Genomic DNA, 20,355 nt, shown 5'->3' with positions numbered 1-20,355 from the left:
TCATTTGCGCAATAAATGCTTTTTTCTCCTTACTTTCAAAACGTGTCATGCGGGATCAAAGCGGCATTTCAGCAGGGGCGGGCAGCGACGGCCACGCGCCTGCTGACACCAGGGCAGGATGCGGTCCCCGAAGGGACACGTTGCCCGGGTAACGGCCCGGACAGGCGCGTCCCCTCAGGCGCGCAGCCCGGCCGGGCGGCCTCGGGCGTACGACACCATCTCTCGTTAAAGCCGTTAGAGAAGGAAGGGGTACGGCGAGGTAGTGTGCGTGCAGGGCACCGCAAGGACCCAGCTGGTGTCACGGAGCCCAACCCGCGCAGTGCGGGGCGCCCCGGGGCTCGCGGGCCGCGGGAGGCGGCGGCGCGGAGCCGCGCTGAGGCCCGACGCGCTCAGTGCACCGCAGGAGTGGGCGGGGCGGGGGCGGGGGGGCGGGGCGGGGCGCGCGCCGCCCGTGTTCGCCGCCGACGTCACAATAGCGGCTGGCCACCGTCCCTACCCGGTCGCAGCCGATCGGGGCTGGTTTGAGCTGGTGCGTTGCCATAGCGACGCCGGCTGCCCTATATATAGGAGCGCCGCGCCAGTGGCGAAGCTTTGTCAGCCGCGGCGCCCCGCTCGCTCGGCAGCGCAGCGCAGCGCCGCGCGGCCGCCCCGCTCCTCCTCAGGCAGGGCGCTTCCCGGCCGTTAGCTCTCCGCGCCCGGCTCGGAGGAGGCGGCGGCGGCTCGGAGCGAGGGCACCGGCCGCCGGCGAGGCTCGACAGCGGCTCCCGCCGTCGCCGCCCGAGGTGAGGCGAGCGGCGGCCGAGGGGTGTGTCCGGCGGGGAGGGGGGGAGCGGCGGCCGTTGGCGCGGCGACAGGCGCGCGCGGCGGAAGCCGGCCGGCGTGGAGCCACGTGTCTCCGGGGCCGCTGCCAAGCGGCCTGGGCTGGGAGCCGGCTCCTCCCGCCGGGCGCGGGGCCTCCCTCGGCGCCCGGGGAATCCCCAGCCCAGGCCGGGAGGGAGGAGAGGCGGAAAGGTAGGCTCCGGGCGGCTGCAAACGGGTCAGGCGGGCTTGCGCGGGGAGCTGCTGGCGGCGCCTCCCGGCAGTCGCGGAGGGGGCGGCCCCGCCGTGGCCGCTGGGCTCTTTCCGGGGTGGGGAGAGGCAGGTGCGTGGCAGGAACAGGGCCTGGGGCGCCCTTGCTCACCCTTGCGCAAGGCAGCTCGGCGCCCTGGCGCGGGGCGCTTTCCCAAACACACCTGCCTGAGCCCTGTCCTGAGGCCGAAGCCTTTCCCTGCTGCGGAGAGACAGCCGTTGCTTGTTCCTCTGGCGGACCCAGTATGGGGGTGGGGGCTCCCGGCTGTTTAGTAAAGGCCCCTTCTTCCCCCCCTCCCCGAGCACGGGCACGAAAGCCAAACTGAAATGACTTCTTGAGGTGTTTCAGTAGTAGGGGCTGGAGGATTCATTGTGCCCCGCTCCCGAGTCAGACCACACAACCCCGGCTGAACCGGGAAGCTGGCTCTCCCAAAGGGTTGTATGAGTTTATGGGGGGGGGGGGGGGGGGGGTAAAGTAGTCACAGTGAGAATAGATGAACCAGCCGTTTCCTTCCCGATAGCACTGAGCAACTGTTAACTCCAGGGTCAGGAGTGCCTCAGGCACCCTTTCTAGACGCCTGCTTTGGTATTTGACTACAAAGCCTGCAGGCATGACTCAGCTGTGCCTAAATACAGCTTCTGAATAAGGGAATGTTCTGGAGAGCACCTTCTAAATGAGCACAAATTGCCTATTTTTCTGGGAAGCTGTAGACACTTGGCACACAATCCAAGTAGAAAAATAAACTGGAAGGCTGTATTTTGCATGTACATGACCATATGTTGTCTATGTTCTGTATGAGTGTAGCTAAAATTGTGTAATAAGATGGAGATAGCTCACAAATGAAGGCTTGTAAGGACTTCTTGAAGAAGTTATTGCTAGAATAGATTTGCTGTGACCAGTAACAAGTACCATCCATTTTAGAGATTAAAAGGAAAAGTGCATTTCATGCAGCTCTATACAGAGTTGAGATAAATGAGGATAAGCTAAAGTTGTCTTGATGGTGTTCGATTCCTTTAACCACAATTAGAAATGCCTGAATTGCTTTTGCATAACTACGTCTTGCTGAAATAATCCTGCAGTAAGATGCAGGTTCCCTTCAGTAACAAGTACTGGAACAGCTTGTTAAAAGCAGTTGTATTTGTCGTCTCTTAGGGCTTTTCCAAACAGGCTTTTAAGAGAAGACTTTAATCCAGCTTCTGGGGGAATTAACACTGCATGTGAATGAGAGCAGTGGGAGAATGAGACTTGATGGGTTGTTAGGTATTTTTTTCATTAGAGTCAAAGCTTAATCTAGTTTGGATCTCAAATCGGCTTTGCCTGATAAGTGAGAAACTATCAAAAGATGCTAAGTAGTGTTGTCACTTGTTCCTGCTCAGGAGCCACGTTTTCTGTCCTTGGTACCATATGTTTCTGAAGGCTGAAATGAAGTAGTGTAATCATAGATTTTAAGTCCCTCAGTAGATGGATGTCTGTAGTATACATAGTGTACGAACTGCATGATTCTTTTGGTCTTAAACCTTTTACAGGTTAACAATGTTCTAAAACCTGTGAAAGATAACCTATGTTTTCTTCTATAAACAGCCTTTTTGAAAAAGGTGGGAACAGTGATATAACTAAAAATGTTAGTGAATGACTTACGCATGGCATAGTTCTTCAGTCCTGTCTGTATGACTAGATTGTGTTAAAAGCTGAGGGAAGGCAGAGGGCTGCTGGATCGAGTTACATGAAGCCATATCTTCCCTGTGAGTCACTTGCAATGTTGATATCTTTAAGCTGTAATACACTTCTGAACAGCTTAATTGAGTAGCCTGTTATTCTGTATTTGGACTTGCCTATTAAATGAATGACCCACATACCTTGCATGGACTTCATGGGTTTTGGATAGAAGAGGAATGCACTTTAGTTCAGATTCTCAGAGACTTTTCTTGGCCAGTAGACTTGTTAAACACACAGATTTATGGACTACTGTAAAGTGCTGTTATCAACTGTTAATTGGGATCACTGTTAAGATTTGTGTCTGCAGACCACAATTAGGAATCAGTGTTCTAGCATGTATCTACCACTCCTGACAGCTGATGTTTTCCTTGTGTAGTCTGGAGGTTGTGGATAGAACAAGGAAGCTCTAACAGCCAACAGAGCAGCTTCAGGGAAAGCCCTGATCCTTTCACTGGTTTATGCTTGATCTGAACTGCAGTGAGATCGAGGTACCAGACTCCCACCTGGAGTCTGTTCAGAGGTCAATAAAGTACCTAAATTCTACTTGTAGCAGTGTTTAAACCACTTTTCCAGAGACCAATGAGCTGCATTAAATAAGTGCTTAAGAGATGTTAGAAAAGTGCCAGTGTCAAAGTACTTTACCACTAGTCATAGTATTGGAGGCAGTACTAGTATAGGAGTGAAGGAAAAAGACTGAACTTCCAGGGACTTAAAAATCATATACTTTCAGATATTAACTTTTTTTTTTCTTGAGTAAGTTCAGTACAACATCATGTAGTTGCTGAACAGAGCATAACTTGCCTTGAATCTAACAAATTGTTTTTTGTGATGTGCCTCCTTGGTTCTAATTAATCCATCATCCATAAGAGTTTCTACTCTTTGCTGCTGCCAAAATGATCACTGTATGAATCATATGATCACTGTAGTGGTCATAACTTATGGTTATATAATCATACATGAATCAGAATGAACTAACGAATGTTTTTTTGGATCAACAGTTTGTACTTAAGTCCTTTGACGTAAACCCGAAATCTCAGAAATCATGAACAGCTTCAGCAATGAAGAATTTGAATTCACCTTCCTTGATGAAGGCTTTACTGCCAAGGATATCCTCGACCAAAAAATAAATGAAGTGTCGTCTTCTGTAAGTATGATAGGAAGATGATTGCTTTCATGATGTTGCAAATCTATGTTAAATGGAACAGTTGCCTTTACAGATCTTTGCAAGGCAGTCTCCTCAAATGTATGACCTTTAAGCTTGCTCTGTTATTCACTGTTTGTTTATCTGTTTGTTCCAGGACGATAAAGATGCCTTCTATGTTGCTGACCTTGGGGATATTGTAAAGAAGCACATGCGATGGCATAAAGCTCTTCCTCGAGTAACCCCTTTCTATGCTGTAAAATGTAATGATAGCAAAGCTGTAGTGAAGACACTTGCTGCTCTTGGTGCAGGATTTGATTGTGCCAGTAAGGTAAGACGTTATGTATTTGAAGTGTTAGTGTGTGTATATATGAACACATCTTGTAAAGATGATAGTACTTGGTTATGCTTAATTGTTCAGCTTTATTTTACTGATTAATTTGATCATCTGTCCAAAAATAAGGAATCTCTCTCATGAGGCCCTGGAGAGGCCTCATCTCGAGTACTGTGTCCAGCTCTGGGCTTCCCAATACAACAGAGACATGGAGCTACTGGAGAGAGTCCAGCGGAGGGCTACAAAGATGATCAGAGGGCTGGAGCATCTGCCCTGTGAGGAATGGCTGCAAGAGCTGGGGCTCTTCAGCCTGGGGAAGAGAAGACTGAGGGGGGATCCTCTCAATGTCTACAAATACCTGAAGGGAGGGTGTCAAGGGGATGGGGACAAACTCTTTTCAGTTGTCCCGTGTGACAGGACTAGAGGCAATGGGCAGAAATTGAAGCACAGGAAGTTCTGCCTGAACGTGAGGGGGAATTTCTTCCCCGTGAGAGTGATGGAGCACTGGCACAGGTTGCCCAGAGAGGTTGTGGAGTCTCCTTGTCTGGAGCTCTTCAAGGCCTGCCTGGATGCAACCCTGTCTAACATGCTCTAGGTGACTCTGCTGAGCAGGGAAGTTGGACTAGATGATCTCCAGAGGTCCCTTCCAACCTTACTGATTCTATGATTCTTTCTTCAGACAGAAATACAGCTGGTGCAGGGCATTGGCGTACCTCCTGAGCGAATAATATATGCAAATCCCTGCAAACAAGTATCTCAAATCAAGCATGCTGCCAGCAGTGGTGTACGGATGATGACTTTTGATAGCGAAGTAGAACTAATGAAAGTTGCAAGGGCCCATCCAAAAGCCAAGTAAGTTATGTTAATTGTTCTGTAATTCTTGTTTGGTGTTTCCAGGTTGCTAAAATGTCTGTTATCTAAAACTTGCCGTTTATTAGTTAGGACATGATTCTAGCTATTGAAATCTAATCCTGTATAGTTTACTAGCACATTAGGGGGAAACAGACAAGAAAGCTTGCTTATTTTAAGATTGGTCTTCATTTATAAGGTCATACCTGGCTGATTAAGTGATCTGCTTAAGCTTGTGAACCACTCTTTTTTTTTTTTTTTTTTTTTTTTTTTCCTATTTCTAGGTTAGTCTTGCGCATCACCACTGATGATTCCAAAGCAGTTTGTCGTCTGAGTGTTAAATTTGGAGCTACCCTTAAGACTAGTAGGCTTCTACTGGAGCGGGCAAAAGAACTTGACCTTGCCATTGTTGGAGTTAGGTGAGTTGATTGTATCAAAACATACATCAAATGAGCATTCTTTAAATGGTCTACTTGATACTAGAGATGTACAGTGAGACTTGAGTTTAGTATGAACTTCACTCAGAGCTACCAAATGGCAACTGATACCTTGTATCTCTATCCTAGCTTCCATGTTGGGAGTGGTTGTACAGACCCAGAGACCTTTGTTCAAGCCATTTCTGATGCCCGCTGTGTGTTCGATATGGGAGTAAGTATAGACTGACTCTTTCTGGTGCTGCTCCTGAACTGTTGTGGCAAACTGAATCAAAGGCAAAATAACTGTGGAAAAGAAGGGGTTAAAAGATAAGTCATTAGCTTCATGTTGTTGGAATTCTTGAAGTCTTGATGGCTTACTTTGACAGCAGCTCTGCAAAACTCAGCTAGGTATGCATTAAAATCAGTAATAGTCACTTGAGTTTCAAATGCTGAAATCGATCAGTTAGCTCATGTTCCTGAAGTGTTAATGAAGTGACTTGACTTTACTTGTTAAGCTGAAATGATAAATTAAGAATGTTATATTAACACTATTCTATTTAATCTCATTTTAGGCTGAGCTTGGCTTCAATATGTATCTGCTTGATATTGGTGGTGGCTTCCCTGGTTCTGAAGATGTCAAGCTTAAATTTGAAGAGGTATAGCTTTGTTAACTTGTCAGGTTGTGAAATCTTTTTGAATTTTTTTTTATGGATTAAATATAAAATCTTGCTTTTATGTTAGTATACAGACACATGTTTAAGAATCTGTGTAGTCATAAACCAAATTTAGAAACGGTTTTCACACAAAAATACTTCTTTTGGAAGAAGAGAGGTGGCTGAGGATTAGTAGGACTTTTACTTCAGCACTGTCAGAGCATCTGCCAATCCAAAATATTAATAAATGATAATAGATATCTATGTAAGGTATCTGCAAAGAGTTCTGCAGAATAAGGCTTTTGTTAATAATGTAGTACACAGGTGAGGCAACACGAGCCCACATATTGATGAAGGCTGGCTTCTAGTATTGTATTAGCTAACATGAAGTATCAAGAAAAATGGGCACTGGTATTATGCCATGGAGCCAAATACATTAATGCTTCAGTTGGAGACAGCTTAATCATTGATATCTTCAGAATTTGGAAATAATTCTGTATTTGTAAAGGCAACTGGATTTCAAAAGTGATGACAAAACCTGTTGAGTCTTAAGATCCTTTAGAATCTGGTGAATGGAGGATATTGTGTGACAAGCGGAAGTACAAGTTAACTAGGAGTCACCTGTTGAAGTGTGGGGACTTGAAGGAGAGTAATGCTTGTTTAATGACTCTAGGAGGGGTGACTGCAGACTTGACTGAGTTCTTTAGTCAGTTTAAGCTCTTAAGTGCTGTCTACTTTGTCTTGTACAACCTTAATTCTATACCAATAAAAGTGACTATGAAATAAAAGCAATCAGTAGAGATTAAATATGAAGTTATATAACTGACCCAGCATATCATTGTGGGCATATAAGTCTGACTTAGTTCTAGACTTTTGAACATGACCTGATTTAACTACTGATGTACTAATAAATGTAACTTGTTGCTCCCTAGATCACGAGTGTAATCAATCCAGCACTGGATAAATACTTTCCCTTGGATTCAGGAGTAAATATTATTGCAGAACCAGGAAGATACTATGTTGCATCAGCTTTCACACTGGCAGTCAACATAATTGCAAAAAAAGTTGTATTAAAGGAGCAAACGGCTTCTGATGGTATGTAAATTAAGACCTAATCTTATTTCTAGCCCAATGTATTTTTCTCTCCAAGCTCTTAACTGGTGTCTCAATTCTTCCAGATGAAGAGGATGCAAATGACAAAACTCTCATGTACTATGTGAATGATGGAGTGTATGGATCATTCAACTGTATCTTATATGATCATGCACATGTTAAACCAGTTCTGCAAAAGGTATGTGAATTCAGATTTCAGAAGTATTACATAGATATAGCAAAATCTTCATACTACTTGCTCTTTGTTTGTTGCTCCCTCCATGTAGCCAAGATTTGATATTTGGCTGATAAAGCGTACAGTGGAACTAATTTAAAACCAAGGGTGGAAAAGAACCTGCAAGTAGCTTTCCCGTGGTGGGAAAAGGTGGTGTGCTGTGCTTCTCAGACTAATTAGGATATTGCTTTTATCCTACTAATTGTACTCAACTTCCTTTCTTTAGAGACTTAAACCAGATGACAGTTGCTATTCCTGCAGTATATGGGGACCAACATGTGATGGTTTAGATCGTATTGTTGAGCGTTTCAATATGCCAGAGTTGCAAGTTGGCGATTGGATTCTATTTGAAAACATGGGTGCCTATACTGTTGCAGCAGCTTCTACTTTCAATGGATTCCAGAGGCCAACAATATACTATGTGATGTCAAGACCAGCATGGTTAGTAATTTAAGCTTTTCATGTGGCATTACTTTAATCTGCTGAGAGCTTTTGATACAGATATCTGAAGTGAATTGATCATGTTTAATTGGCTGTCCCTTCACAAAAAGGGCTGTAGTTTTGCTTCTATGGCTTTCTTAAGCTTCATTGTGGGGTGAAGAAAGGCAATGCCTCTAAAGTTTTTTGCTGCATGCTTAAAACAATTATGACAATTAGTAATTACTTGTGTTGTACTGCCTTCCAGGAAAAGTAACTTTTAAAGGGCTAATGCTACCAGTCCTTTCATTAACCTGGCCTCTGGCTGGTGTCTTTCCGCTCACAACACATGGAACGTTGTTACAAATGTTACCTTCCATTAACTGGAGCTAGAGAACTCCATCAGTTACACTTTCTTCTAAGTTTGTAGCTTGCTGAATACTATTAGGAAAACAGAAAAGTAGCTGTATCAGTAGGATTATACTGCAGGCCTTTGTAGCACAGAGCAAAGCTTTCTGGCATATCATCTACAAGTAAAGATGTACAACTATAATAGCTAGGTGACTGTACAAGAGACAAGATCATATACATCTAAATAAAAGGTAGTGAATGGGCAATGTAGCACCACAACTTCTTGTATTACATGCAGCATAAATTAGCCAGATCTGTTAAGTTCTTCTGTTTTGAGCTTGTCTTTTTGGTACAAGTCATGAGTATGAAAAGTTAAATGGCTCTCACTGGTGGGCTCCCTTAGATATCTAGTCTGTTATCTAAGAATGTGGAGATATGAGGTAAGGGACAATCAGCGATGTTAGTCTGAATTTCTGAGGTAATGACTGCTAAGTCATTAAATCCTCATAGTATGTGGTATATAGATGCAGGTACAGGTAGGTGCTGATGAGTAAACGTAACTTTTTTGGCACTCTTTTGGCACTCTAGTTCACTGGCAGTGACCAAAATGCTTTGTCTAGCTGCTTTGTGTAGCCCATTGTAGTGAAATATTCTTGACTTCTCTTTCTTTTTCTAGGCGATTAATGCAACAGATTAAGGAGCAAGGGTTCCTAGCTGAAGTGGAAGAGCAGGATGTTGCTACTTTGCCACTCTCTTGCGCCTGGGAAAGCGGAATTGAATATCCAGCAACTTGTGCTTCAGCTAGTATTAATGTATAGACAACACTTAGTAACTAACTGCAAGTTTAGTCATCAAATTTAGGGCGTTTGGGGGACCATTAACTTAATTCTTGCTAGAATTTTTAAGGTTTTTTTTTTTTATTTTAAGCTTAGATTTGGCATAAATGCAACAAAATAAAGAACTAGGAGATGGGGGTCACATTTATCTGTGTTCCTATGGAAACTATTTGAATATTGTTTTATATGGATTTTTATTCACTTTCACATATGCTACTAAAGACTAACCCTCAACTGTCAAACAAGTATTTGTAGCTTGTGTATGGCAGAATGGGCTAAGCTTAGTGTTTGTGACCTACCTGTTTTAAAATAAAGTATATTGAAATAACTGGTTGTGTCCTTTAAATGTATAGAACATGATTTAGTCATGAATGACTTGTAGCACATAAGAGCAGAAGTTGCTGTAAATCAGTGACCTTCTGTTCTCATTAGAGTAGATGAGAGCTTTTTAACAGTAGAAAAATACAATTTCCATTTTGTGCCCTGCTTGCCTACCCCTTCTCCCTCCCCCTCATACTCCCTCAAGTGCCTTCTAGTGAAGGAACTTCTTAATGGGTAGAGGGGAAATTACTAGTCAAGTTTTTTCCATCACATATGATTAAAGACCCAAGTTAAAAAATCTAAAATTGCACAATTTCCTCATAGGATCCCGTTAGTCTGACTACTAAACAAGGAATTAACACAGTTGTGTATTGTAAACTGCTGAATGTAGTGCAGTTCCTATTCACATGTAGTCAGCTACTATAAACTATTGTTTATGGGGTGTTTGAACACAATCTTTAATTATGAGGAGAAAACAGCACAGTAGACTTCCATGGCTACTACCAAAACATTACTTGTTAAATGTCCAAGGTATAAAATATGTAACGGGGAAGACTAAGCTACTGGAACATTATGTGGCTGTCTATACCATTACTTGTATCTCCCCACTGTTGCCTAGGGGACTAGGATAAAATGACTGATTGGAGGAAGCAAAAAAGATACTACGTCTTTGCATATACTATAATTAAAGTTTTTATGTGATCTTAAGAAAATGCACATGATAGTTTTGTAATTTACTACTTAATGTCAGTTATGATCACCTTTAATCCAGATATTAAAGTTTAACTAAAGATTAGCTAGTACAGGATCTGCTGATGAAATCAATTCTACTTAAGTAGAGCATTCTAACCTGATGCTAATTTGCCAACTGTTATACTAAAATTGCAAAATATTTTGGACAAATGATCTGCAGGTCCTTGTTCCAGATGTGTTTGCCAGATGATCCTGCATTGCACATCTCAGCAAATGCCTGATGTGTAAAGGGGAAAACTTACTAAGTAAGTATGTAAGGCTCTAACATTTCTATTGTAAATTACGAAACTGAAAGGTCATTCGAAAGTAACATTGCTAGTGGAAATAGTAATGTCTCCAGGAAAATGAGAAATGAAATCCTTTTCAAAGGCTAGGAGCAGCTGTGGAAGACCTCTTAACCTCTGCTCTGTGCTTTCAGCTGAGATTAAACTCTTCTAGTCTATAGGCTGAGTAGACAAGCAACTATATGATCTCATTCCTGATTTTTTTGAAGCATCTATATTTATCACTTTTTGAGGTTGCTTCACTCCTGCTTTCAAGATTGTGATTGAAATAGCACTTGCCTTTTCTCACACAGCCAAAAGTGTAGCTTGCCAGGTGTTTGGTTCCTGAACTTAAGCAGACTTCAGGACATATGTGTAATGAGGTAAAAGCCTGTGTCTATTTTCAGAGAAACTCCCTGTAACCAGATGAGGGCTTTTTATTTGGCTTCTCCAAATTCATAGGGATACTTAACTCTTCACATGGAAGGAAACACTGGAGGAAAATTTAACATATATAGAAAAAGTAATGCTGTAAGGTGTACAATTTTCTAAAGAGATGTAGGTAGTTTTGACAGTTTCTACTTGAAGACTCTGGATGGTCGAGGCAGAAGGAAGTACAGCTGTAGTGAGACCTTCAGCAATAACATCTGTACTAGTAAACAGTGTGAGGGCCTATTCTCTTCCCTTTATGGGCAACAGGTACAATCTTGGTTACCTTCAGTAACAGCAGTCAAGACCATTCCCAGCAGGTGGTTTGAACTGATCATTCCTGGAGGCTAGTCAGCTGCCTGAAAGAAACTTGGCAGGCAGCTGGTTGTTTTTTGTTTTTTGTTTTTTTTTTCCTTTTTCTTTTCTTTTTTTTCCCAATTGTCTTGATTGGTCCATTTTAGATGTTTTAATAGGCTTTGTCTTTTCTTTCTTCTTTTTTCTCTTTCTCTCTCTTTTTTTTTTTTTAAAAAAAGAACTTTCAGCTGGCAGCTAAGATATTTTTGATAGCTTAGTGATGTTTCCCCAAAATAGATGACTGACCTCAGTTTTCTCCATCTTCCTGTTCTATGTTATAGCCTCAGCTGGTGCTCTGTAAACCACGTAAGCATTAGGAAAATCCCTGATGTTTAAAAGGATCTGTTAACGTCTGTTTAAAAATTAATTTTGCACTTCCACAATCTTGAACTGCTGGGTAGTTGGTCACTACAGCTGTGAGTGCAAGCTGACTGACTGGTACTTGTAATAAATCTTTACAATAGTGTGTGGTTTTAAGTGTGATACATATTTCTCATTTAAACTTGGAATTACAGTGAGCAGATATTCTGGGCTTTGGGATGCTTAAGTGTAGTACATATATTTCTCCTTCATCTCAAAATTGCTGTGAAGCTGGCTTTCATGGAATCTTAGTGGTCCACTTGCACTTTTTTTTTTTTTGAAGTCAAAATATTCTAAGTGCAGGAATCATTCACGGTAAAGACCAATCTGACTCTGGGGACTCCTTAGTTTCCTACCTGGGAATACATTTAGTACTGTGAGCGCGACCATCATGTAGCACAACAAAGATGTAATAAAGCAACTACCAAATTGCTAGCCAAAAACAATTCATTTTCATGGTCCTCCCCTCCTCCCAAAGGTTGGGCCATTGAAGCCTTTGCGGTTTTGCCACATTCATTCATCAAATCCAGTTGTTCTAACTGAAAATTTTAATTATTCCTCCCTAGAGCAAGCTTGTCTGATACAGGGCAAGGAGGAGCTGCATCTTCTTTACATAATTGCTCAGCAAATATGAAAGCTGAGCCAAGAACAGCCTGTATCCTTCAGCTCAGTTCTTGCTAGTAATCTCAAGAGTGCTGACTCCTTCACATTTGTGGAAAATGGCCTTAGCTAGCCCTTTGCAGGAACCGCAGCATTCCTGCTGCTGATGTCACTTGAGGAAGCTCACTGGCACCACTGAGAGTGGTGGCTCTTCATTTGGAATAACTTTTGGAATAAAAGGGAGGAGTATTTCAGGTTAATACCGAGCTATCTCTCTGATATGATGAAATGCCTTCTCACTACCTTGTTCCCTTTCTTGGTAATGAAGCCACTAATGGACGGAAGCAAGTCCAGCTGAGACTCTTTCCATAACTATGGCTCAACTGAGACCAGTTGGTGCAAATGTATTTTTACATACATTAGAAAAAAAGGAAAAACACTGGTCCTCAAAAACTACATCCCCATCCTAGCAGCTGGCAAATCATAGGAGTGTTCTAGCAGAGAAGAGGAGAACAGTTGGAGGGGGCAGGCTAGGAGGGCATAAAAGACAGGAAAAGGACTCACTGGCAGTAGAGCATACCCTAGGGCAGGCTTCCCTCCCTGTTTCTGCACGAGCATTTAACTCACAGCAGAGCATTTATCTCACAGTTGGCATTTGTTTGTTTTTCAAACTGCTAACTTGTAGGCTACACATATTAAAACACAGGCCTTGTGGGCAAACAGTTCCAGCAAATGCATGAATCAATCTCCTGGGAAAAGACAAGTCTCAGGAATGAGCCCTGCCGTCGCATTTGCAACCAGGCAGTGCTGCAGGCTGGGCTGAGTGGGGCCACCCTGCTCACAACTCAGCATAGGAGCAATCTCCTGCCTGGAGGGAGAGCTTTCCTCATTGCGCCTTCACAAGCAGACACTGCCACCAGCAAGGCAGCTACCATTTAAACAGATCTTTCATAGTTAAATACAGCCATCACCTCACAATCAGATTGAAATGGCAAGGTTTTCCTTTCTGGATCAAACGATGGCCTTCTCCCTGCAAATAATACTTATCAAAAAATACTACATGAGGATTTCATGTGATTACCTGTTATTTGATTGTCCCCCCCAAAAAATCAGTAATTGCAATGATAATTCACTTTTAATTTCCTCCTGAAAGAAGCAGTAATGAGTACTAAAACAAGTCAGAATAATTTGCTTTACAAAAGCATTCCTGGTTTTGGCATGTCTCACCTGATATTTTTTAGTCTGAAGGCAGTTACTGTCTCTGTGGCTTGGGCTGGTTTGAGTACCCATGTCACAAATGTCTTCAGTTCAAATTCATTCTTAGCTAGTTAAAAATGCTGTATTTGACTATATTAAAAATACATCCTAACACGCTCTTGGTGACCCTGCTTAAGCAGGGGGGATGGGCTAAATGATCTTCAGAGGTCCCTTCCAAGATCGACCATTCTGTGATTCTGTATTTAGAGCAGGAAGCATATCTGGGGATGAGACTTATTTTTGAAAAGTTTTGCTATTGCTCTCGAGGTGAACTGTACGCCTGTCCGTACAGGAGGAGTTTAGTGCAGCTGAACCACTGCAGTGCCATTTTTGGAAAATTGGCTATGAGCATGCAGAGGGTCTCAGCCACAAAGACTGTCCTCTGCGCAGAGGCAAGGGCTTTGGGCAAGGGCTTCGGACACAAGCCATGATGGCCTCAGGACACCCCAGCCCAGCATGGAGAGACAGGGTGCCACCCGCATTGCAGCCGAACGCTTGTGTATTGGTGAGCAAAGGGACTTCCCTCAGTCAGACATTTGCAGCCATACAAATACCCGTATTTTTGCAAACACCCATCTTGTCTAGCAAATATTGCTATAGTCCAACTAATATTAGACCCTTGCCTGTGTGCGTTTCTTGATGCTTTCATGATGTTCGTATCTGTTAGCCTTTGCCTACAGATAGAAGCATTAGCACATTGAAACTATCTTTCCCTCTTTCTTTTCCTCATTTTAGGGAGCTGTTCCCAGGCTTGCCCACAGTATTCTCCTCCTAAAAAAAAAAAAAAAAAAAAAAAAAAAGAAGAAGAAAACAGGAAAAAACACCTTCCAGTTATACTCACTTTGATTCACACTGTCAAAAGAGCTTTGTGGAGGGTGAACTGGCTCACTCTGCATCACAGTACAGAGCCAGCCCCCCACTGCAAGCCAAAAAATGGTCTAGGTGCTGCCAGGCTACATAGCACTCGGGGAGGGATGCGGAGGCAGAGATGCTCACAGGGCGGTGATGCAGAGCACTAGTGCTCCTGCGGCACGGTAGCAAGCCCCTGCCATTGCCAGGGATGCGCAGGGTCAGTCTATTTACTTTGGGCACATGACTAGTGCCAGATGTGAGCTGAGAAAGTGCAATTGCAGCTGCTGCTGCTCCACAGAAAGGATAACCGAGTCCTTCACAGTCACACATATTATTTCATCCATCCTTAAAATGCAGCTCCCCATCCCAGGAACAGAAAGGAGATGGGCACTTAAAACTCAGTGAGTGTAAGCATCACTTACATATTTAGCTGCTACTGCACACAGCTGGGAAGCAGTTGTGCAGTGCTTTTAGCTAACAAGATATAAATTACATTTTGGGACTCTTACTAGGAACTAAGTTGCAGTGCTTTAACAAAGAAACATGAATGCAGAGGTCAATAAGATAATGGAGGTGCTGCCACCCTTTCTGGGAGGGCAAGAAGAAAGAAAAGACATCAATCATACTGCTAGCTAAAAAAATCCCTTTTAAAAACTCCACTTCCTGCTGTAAAATACAGTTCAGCAGCAGCATTTCACTTTCACACATCAAGAAATATTTCTCATAATGAAATCCAACTAGCCCCAGAAACTGCTGGTTTGGGAGAGGGAAATTCCTTGTGCATCCTGCCAGAGCTGCTCGCCAGCCTCGCCAGGAGGTAGGTGCTGGGGCTCTGGCTGTGCCATGCATGTTCAATCCCTGGCAGGGCTATCACAGCCAACTGCGAGCGGAGCGGGGCCAAGGGAGATCCTGTGAGCAGTAATTACGTGGTGACTGATTAGCCCAGCGAAAGCCCACAAGACAGAGCTGGGTTCAAAAAGCATCACCAGACTTTGTCCGATGGAGCCAGAGGAGTCGGGAGATAGGAAATGGAAAACTTTCAAATGAATCCCCCCTTCTTGTGCAGGACTACAGCAAAAGCAAGACATTATTAGAGAGAACAGACACAAATAAGAAAGCATTAAGGAAAAAGTATGCACAAAGTAATAATAAAACTATTACGCAGCTCAAAAAAAACTCCAACCAAACAAAACTCCTTCTCCATCTGTTCACAGAAATGCAAAACAGAGAGCTTTGGATTCTTTTTAATACATCAAACACTTCAAAATGAGTGACTTTTTACCTCAAATGTCCCATCACTTTCCAGCCTCCTGCTTGGAGTCCCATCCAAGGCTCTTTTATGCCTCTTTGTTGCTTCTAGGGTTAGGTTAGGCATGCTGTCTTTTGATTCAGGGGGCTGAAATAGCTCGGCAAGAAGAGTGTTAGACTGAAGATCTAAAGGTCCCTGGTTCAAGCCCGGGCTTCAGCAAGGGGGGGTCCTTGTTGCAAACCTGTCTAACATGCTCTAGGTGACCCTGCTTGAGCAGGGGGGGTTGGACTAGATGATCGATCTCCAGAGGTCCGTTCCAACCTTACCAATTCTATGATTCGGGGTAGATTCGTGGTACTGATGTATGCCACCTTCTTTCTAGTCACTTTGCAAGATTCAGTGTTCATCAACAGCAAATGCTGAAGTCAGGGGGGTCTGGATTGGCTATAAGGCACCGGCAGCCCCTCGTGCCTGCACCAAGTACAGGGCCAAGGAGCTGAGCTGTATTGAGGCGGCTGCCACCATGGAGCTCCTGTCCCACTAAGAGGAGAAAGAAAAAAAGCTTTAAAGAAGTGATGGTAAGGGCTGCTGATCTAAGCCATAGGGCTGGCAGGGAGCATGTTGAGCATCCCAGTGGTGGGGGGACTCCCATGTCCCCCCAGCACCTGAAACTTGGCAAACTGCACTGGAAGGTGTCTAGAAGCACTTGGAGATTTGAGAAGCAGCAGCTGAGCAGCACTTTCAGCCTTCTCCCTTTGTGGTTCCATCCTAGGGAAACTCAGGTTTACAAGAAAAGCCCATAGTAGAGGAGAATTGGACCCAGGCATCCTGCTAGTTCGTCCTTCTTCAACAGGGAAATGTCAGGGAAACAGCATTTGTCCGCTGGTAAAAGTGCCCTGTCCTCGGTGGGATTTGAGCTGCCCCAGGAGAGCTGCAGGGTGCTGAAGGAGGCCCACACTGGTGTGGAGAAAGAGCACCTGCACGGCTAATATCTAGGGGAGCTTAGTCCATAGTTTTAATGAAGTTTTAGCACCCCTTTGCCATATCCCAATGCTAAGTCCTGCAGCAACAAAGGCAGCATCTCAGAAAGGAAGGAAGAACAAAAAACAAGGCCTTAACAGACATTTTCTCCCCAGTAGCTCAGAGCAGGGAGGACGGAGAGAGCAGAAGCGAACATGGGAGGAGGGAGGACACAAAATGCTGACAGCAGGGGATGCTAGATGGCAGCAGCAGCTCACGTTAAAGACTGCCTTGGTCCACTGGTTCTCACCAACTCCTTGTTAATCCCAAAATAGCGAGTTGGCATTTGCTGCCATCTGCTCCTCAGCAGGCCAAGGCCTTCGGCTCTGAAACTCTTCCCGAGACTTGGGTTATCACCTCATTCACATCTGAGCGGGGCTGGTTTCGGTGTGCTGGGGGGGAATTTCTTGGTTGCAATCAAATAGATCGACCTGCACTGAGGAGAACTGACAGCAAAGCAGGGCTCACAGGGAAGAGCGATGCCATAAACCCAGGGCTCTTCACCTGGTAGGAGGATGGTGCAAAGGGAGGAGGAGAGAGCGGAGAGAGTCAGTCTATCCTGCCCAGGACACGATCTGGTCCCCTCTGGACGATTTGCTGGCAGCCCCAGAAATCCTTTCCCCAAAGGTGGCAGGACAAGATGTGGCAGAGACTCCTGGGGGCAACAGTGGCTGCCAAGAGAGGGGGCACTGCTGCCAGGGCTCCCAAAAGCCTTGTGTGAGTGTCTCCCTCAGCCATCACCACCACTTGGTGGACAGTGGCAGCAGGACCAGCACCATCCCTAGTAATGCCTCCAGACTCAGGACAACTAGCAGCCCCCTAGTGCCCCCCATGAGTCTCCCTGTGCCCCTTGCAAGTCCCCCCAAACTTCTCAAGAGCTGGTGCTCATGTGCACAGGCAGAAAAAGGAACGGAATAAAAAGCAACTCTGGTCAAACTATTTATTACTTAGATTTTCTTAAGCACTAAATTGCTAGTGCATAATGAGATTTTCTGTCCTGAGAAATACCATGCAATAAAGTGTAATTTCTCTTTGAAAGAGATAGATAGTGCGAGCCAGTACCAGATTTAAGACAAAAGAGTATTTGCGTCATTCTCAGTAGTCCAGCAGCAGATGTTTAGCACTGTCTCTAGCCTCAGGCCAAAGGTACAAGCTTGATACACAAATTACCAAGGCAGATTCTCTGGCCTGTGTTATCCAGAGGGTCACTGGGCTGATCAAAATGTTCTCTGCTGGCATTAAGCAGCTGTGAAGCTATTTAGCATCGTTCTGCTCGAGTACTAGTGACACAGTACCTGATTTAGTTAGGTACCAGCTGCCATGTAAATAGCCCTGGAAGCTCAGATCATCCAATGAGGAGCTAAAGACACCAGAACATCAGCTGACAGGCTGATCCTGGGGAGCTTGCTATGCCTGAACAGAAGAGGGCAGTTTTGGAGGCTATTGTAACCCTATGCAGCATGTGTAGTGCCCAGAGAACCCTTTTCCTCAAGCCACAGTTTGGTAACATCCTGAACCTGAAGGTTTTCCACAAGCCTATTCCATGGTACAAGCTGAGAACTGAGCTGATGTTTCCAGATCACTAACAAAAATGATCTCAGTATCATGCTACTTTGGAGCAGAGGGTTGAGTATGAATCATTAGAGATTTTTTTCTGAGTATCTTTTGCAGTTACTGTTAGGTAGCTCAACCAACATTTTTACTACCCAGCCAATAAAACTGAGTAATATTTGTGCAATGCTTTGCATGCATCTCTGATGATCCTAGACAGTTCTGTGACATTAGCAAGCTTAATCATCTCACTATATCTATTTATTCATCCCTTTTCAGATCATTTAAGAATGTGTTACTTCATTCCTGCAAAGACTGATAATAAATTTGTGAGGCAAGGCTTCCATGTGTGAAAGCTCATTTTGTCTCTTCTCTAATGTATCATCACATTTATCCTAGGATCTACAATGTCTGATCTTTACTGCAGTTCCTACCAATTTTTCTGATTCATATCTCAGTCTTACTGGTCTGGAGTTCCTCAGACTGTCCGTGGAGCAACAAAAAAAAAAAAAAAAAAAAAAAAAAAAAAAAAAAAATCTGGTATCATGTTTGCCAAAGGCTGATATAAATGAGAGGTTACACTCTCATTTTTCTGCTCTTCAAATGCACTCAGATGGATGCCATCTGATCCTAGCAATTTGCAGCTTTTCTTTTTAAGAGGCGGTCATGAAACCTTTCCTGTGGCATTTCTGGTTGATGCAGCTTCTCAGCCTTGTCCCCTGTAATGCATGGCTGCAAGGGACACTTGTTTCAGCTCCAACTTTTGGTTAGAGAAATGAAGTACTGACACTTGGCTCTTTGGTTTCAGACTAGTAGCATAATAGTAAAACATCACTGTTCTGAGATGACAGCTGTTTGCTACTGTAAAATACACGGCAAAGCATGAGAATGGGCCAGGGTCAAATCCATTCCTTTCAGAAAATGTCTTTCTTTTGTATGAAATCTGGAATACAAAAATGGGTCTATGGACATGCGCACACACGCACGCTCCCTCTCTCTGTCTAATGTGGTGACACACCAGTTTTGTCCAGCCTAAGCTTAAGACAGGCCCTGCCTGTGATATTCTCCCTCATGCCCAGGATGCAGCAGAGGACCCCAGCTGAGAGTACCAACTCAGTGCCAAACAGTCATTAATGATCCAAGATGCCTGATGAGGCCATTATACCTACAGTCGTTCTGCATAGTGCCAAAAAATCCTTCAGATCACCTGGGCAGAGTTACTGAGCATGCCTTTGAACTTGGTTTATAGAGGAAATCCCCAAATGCCACCCACTGCAGCTAGGTCTAACCTCCTTGTGGCACCACTATATTTTTAAAGGGTAAAATTTCCTTTTTCCATATTCTAAAGAAAAAGCGTGACCTAGATGATCATTAGCTGGTGGGTAGATCTCACTGCTCATCAATGAGATGGGGTGGCTGCATACCTGGCAATGGGACACAAGCTGTAATGTCCTTCATGGCTTATTTACAACTACCTTTTGATTAGGTGCTGATACCTCTGAGTTTCAGAGATCACTGAGCAATTCCAAAAAACACAGGAGCTGTGGCTGCCAGCTTCCAGTGCCCAGTGCAGGTGAAGGCACGAAATAACCGCGGTGCCCAGGTAGGGCTCCAAATATAGCCCTAAGACTCTTGGAAAATGTGTTCCTACAGTAGTGCCTTGATCACTATGGGGATGTGCTACTATTTCCCATTTTCCCCTCCCCTTCCCCTGCCATAGAGGAATCAGTTGACCAAAGGTTAGTAGCCATTCTCAAAAACTCACTAGAAATGAAACTCACTTTCTAGAAGCAGCTTTCTCCATCTGGAAATGACTGGTGATTGAAAGGTGATTTAAAACACATTATTGAGGAGGATATCAAACAGGCAATCTTATTTCAGAAAAAGCCTGTAAGACAGAACTGTACAGCTCTCTGAGGTTAAAACTTTGAAGTAACTCTTGGTCCAGGACAGAGATGGAAATTGCATGTCACTGGGAGCGCAAGGCAAACTCAGAGCAGAGGAGCAGCAGGGAAAGGCAGAGCTATTTCAGCCATATGTTATTTTCCCTGGAAAAGTGTTTGCAAGTGGTATAAAGCAAAGCAGCAAGGAACTGCCCTCCTCATGCAGTCAGCTCTGCACCCCTCTATGAGGCACTGGTGGTCTTAGCCAAGAGGTGATGAGTTTCAAGACAGTCATATTGCTTGGTGGCCGTGAATTGTCTGGATCATAGAATCATAGAATCAGTAAGGTTGGAA

At 44.0% G+C, this 20,355-nt stretch overlaps 1 protein-coding gene across 2 annotated transcripts; it reads left to right on the top strand.

The window, feature by feature from the left end:
• The first annotated feature begins 576 nt into the window (after window positions 1-576).
• On the top strand, window positions 577-9,437 carry ODC1 (ornithine decarboxylase 1). Of its 2 annotated transcripts, none has more exons than XM_062571158.1 (11): window positions 577-782; window positions 3,784-3,929; window positions 4,084-4,257; window positions 4,940-5,112; window positions 5,394-5,528; window positions 5,676-5,757; window positions 6,098-6,181; window positions 7,111-7,273; window positions 7,357-7,469; window positions 7,732-7,946; window positions 8,950-9,437. In XM_062571158.1, the coding sequence occupies exons 2-11, from the start codon at window positions 3,828-3,830 to the stop codon at window positions 9,089-9,091; spliced, it is 1,383 nt and encodes a 460-aa protein (XP_062427142.1). In that variant the 5' UTR covers window positions 577-782; window positions 3,784-3,827; the 3' UTR covers window positions 9,092-9,437. The 2 variants fall into 2 exon arrangements, with proteins under 2 accessions (XP_062427142.1, XP_062427141.1); XM_062571157.1 differs by lacking the exon at window positions 577-782 and adding an exon at window positions 893-1,011.
• Window positions 9,438-20,355: the final 10,918 nt, after the last annotated feature.

This window comes from Rhea pennata, chromosome 3 (assembly GCF_028389875.1).
Source record: "Rhea pennata isolate bPtePen1 chromosome 3, bPtePen1.pri, whole genome shotgun sequence".
Lineage (NCBI taxonomy): Eukaryota > Metazoa > Chordata > Aves > Rheiformes > Rheidae > Rhea > Rhea pennata.
Note: the sequence above shows the minus strand (reverse complement) of the source record. Positions and strands in the feature narration are given on the sequence as shown.

Bases quoted from the DNA above. Each gene is read 5' to 3' on its own strand.
- ODC1 (XM_062571158.1), top strand. From the start codon at position 3,828: ATGAACAGCTTCAGCAATGAAGAATTTGAATTCACCTTCCTTGATGAA. The intron at 5,113-5,393 runs GTAAGTTATGTT...TCCTATTTCTAG, and splicing joins AGGGCCCATCCAAAAGCCAA to GTTAGTCTTGCGCATCACCA. The intron at 7,947-8,949 runs GTTAGTAATTTA...TTCTTTTTCTAG, and splicing joins GTGATGTCAAGACCAGCATG to GCGATTAATGCAACAGATTA.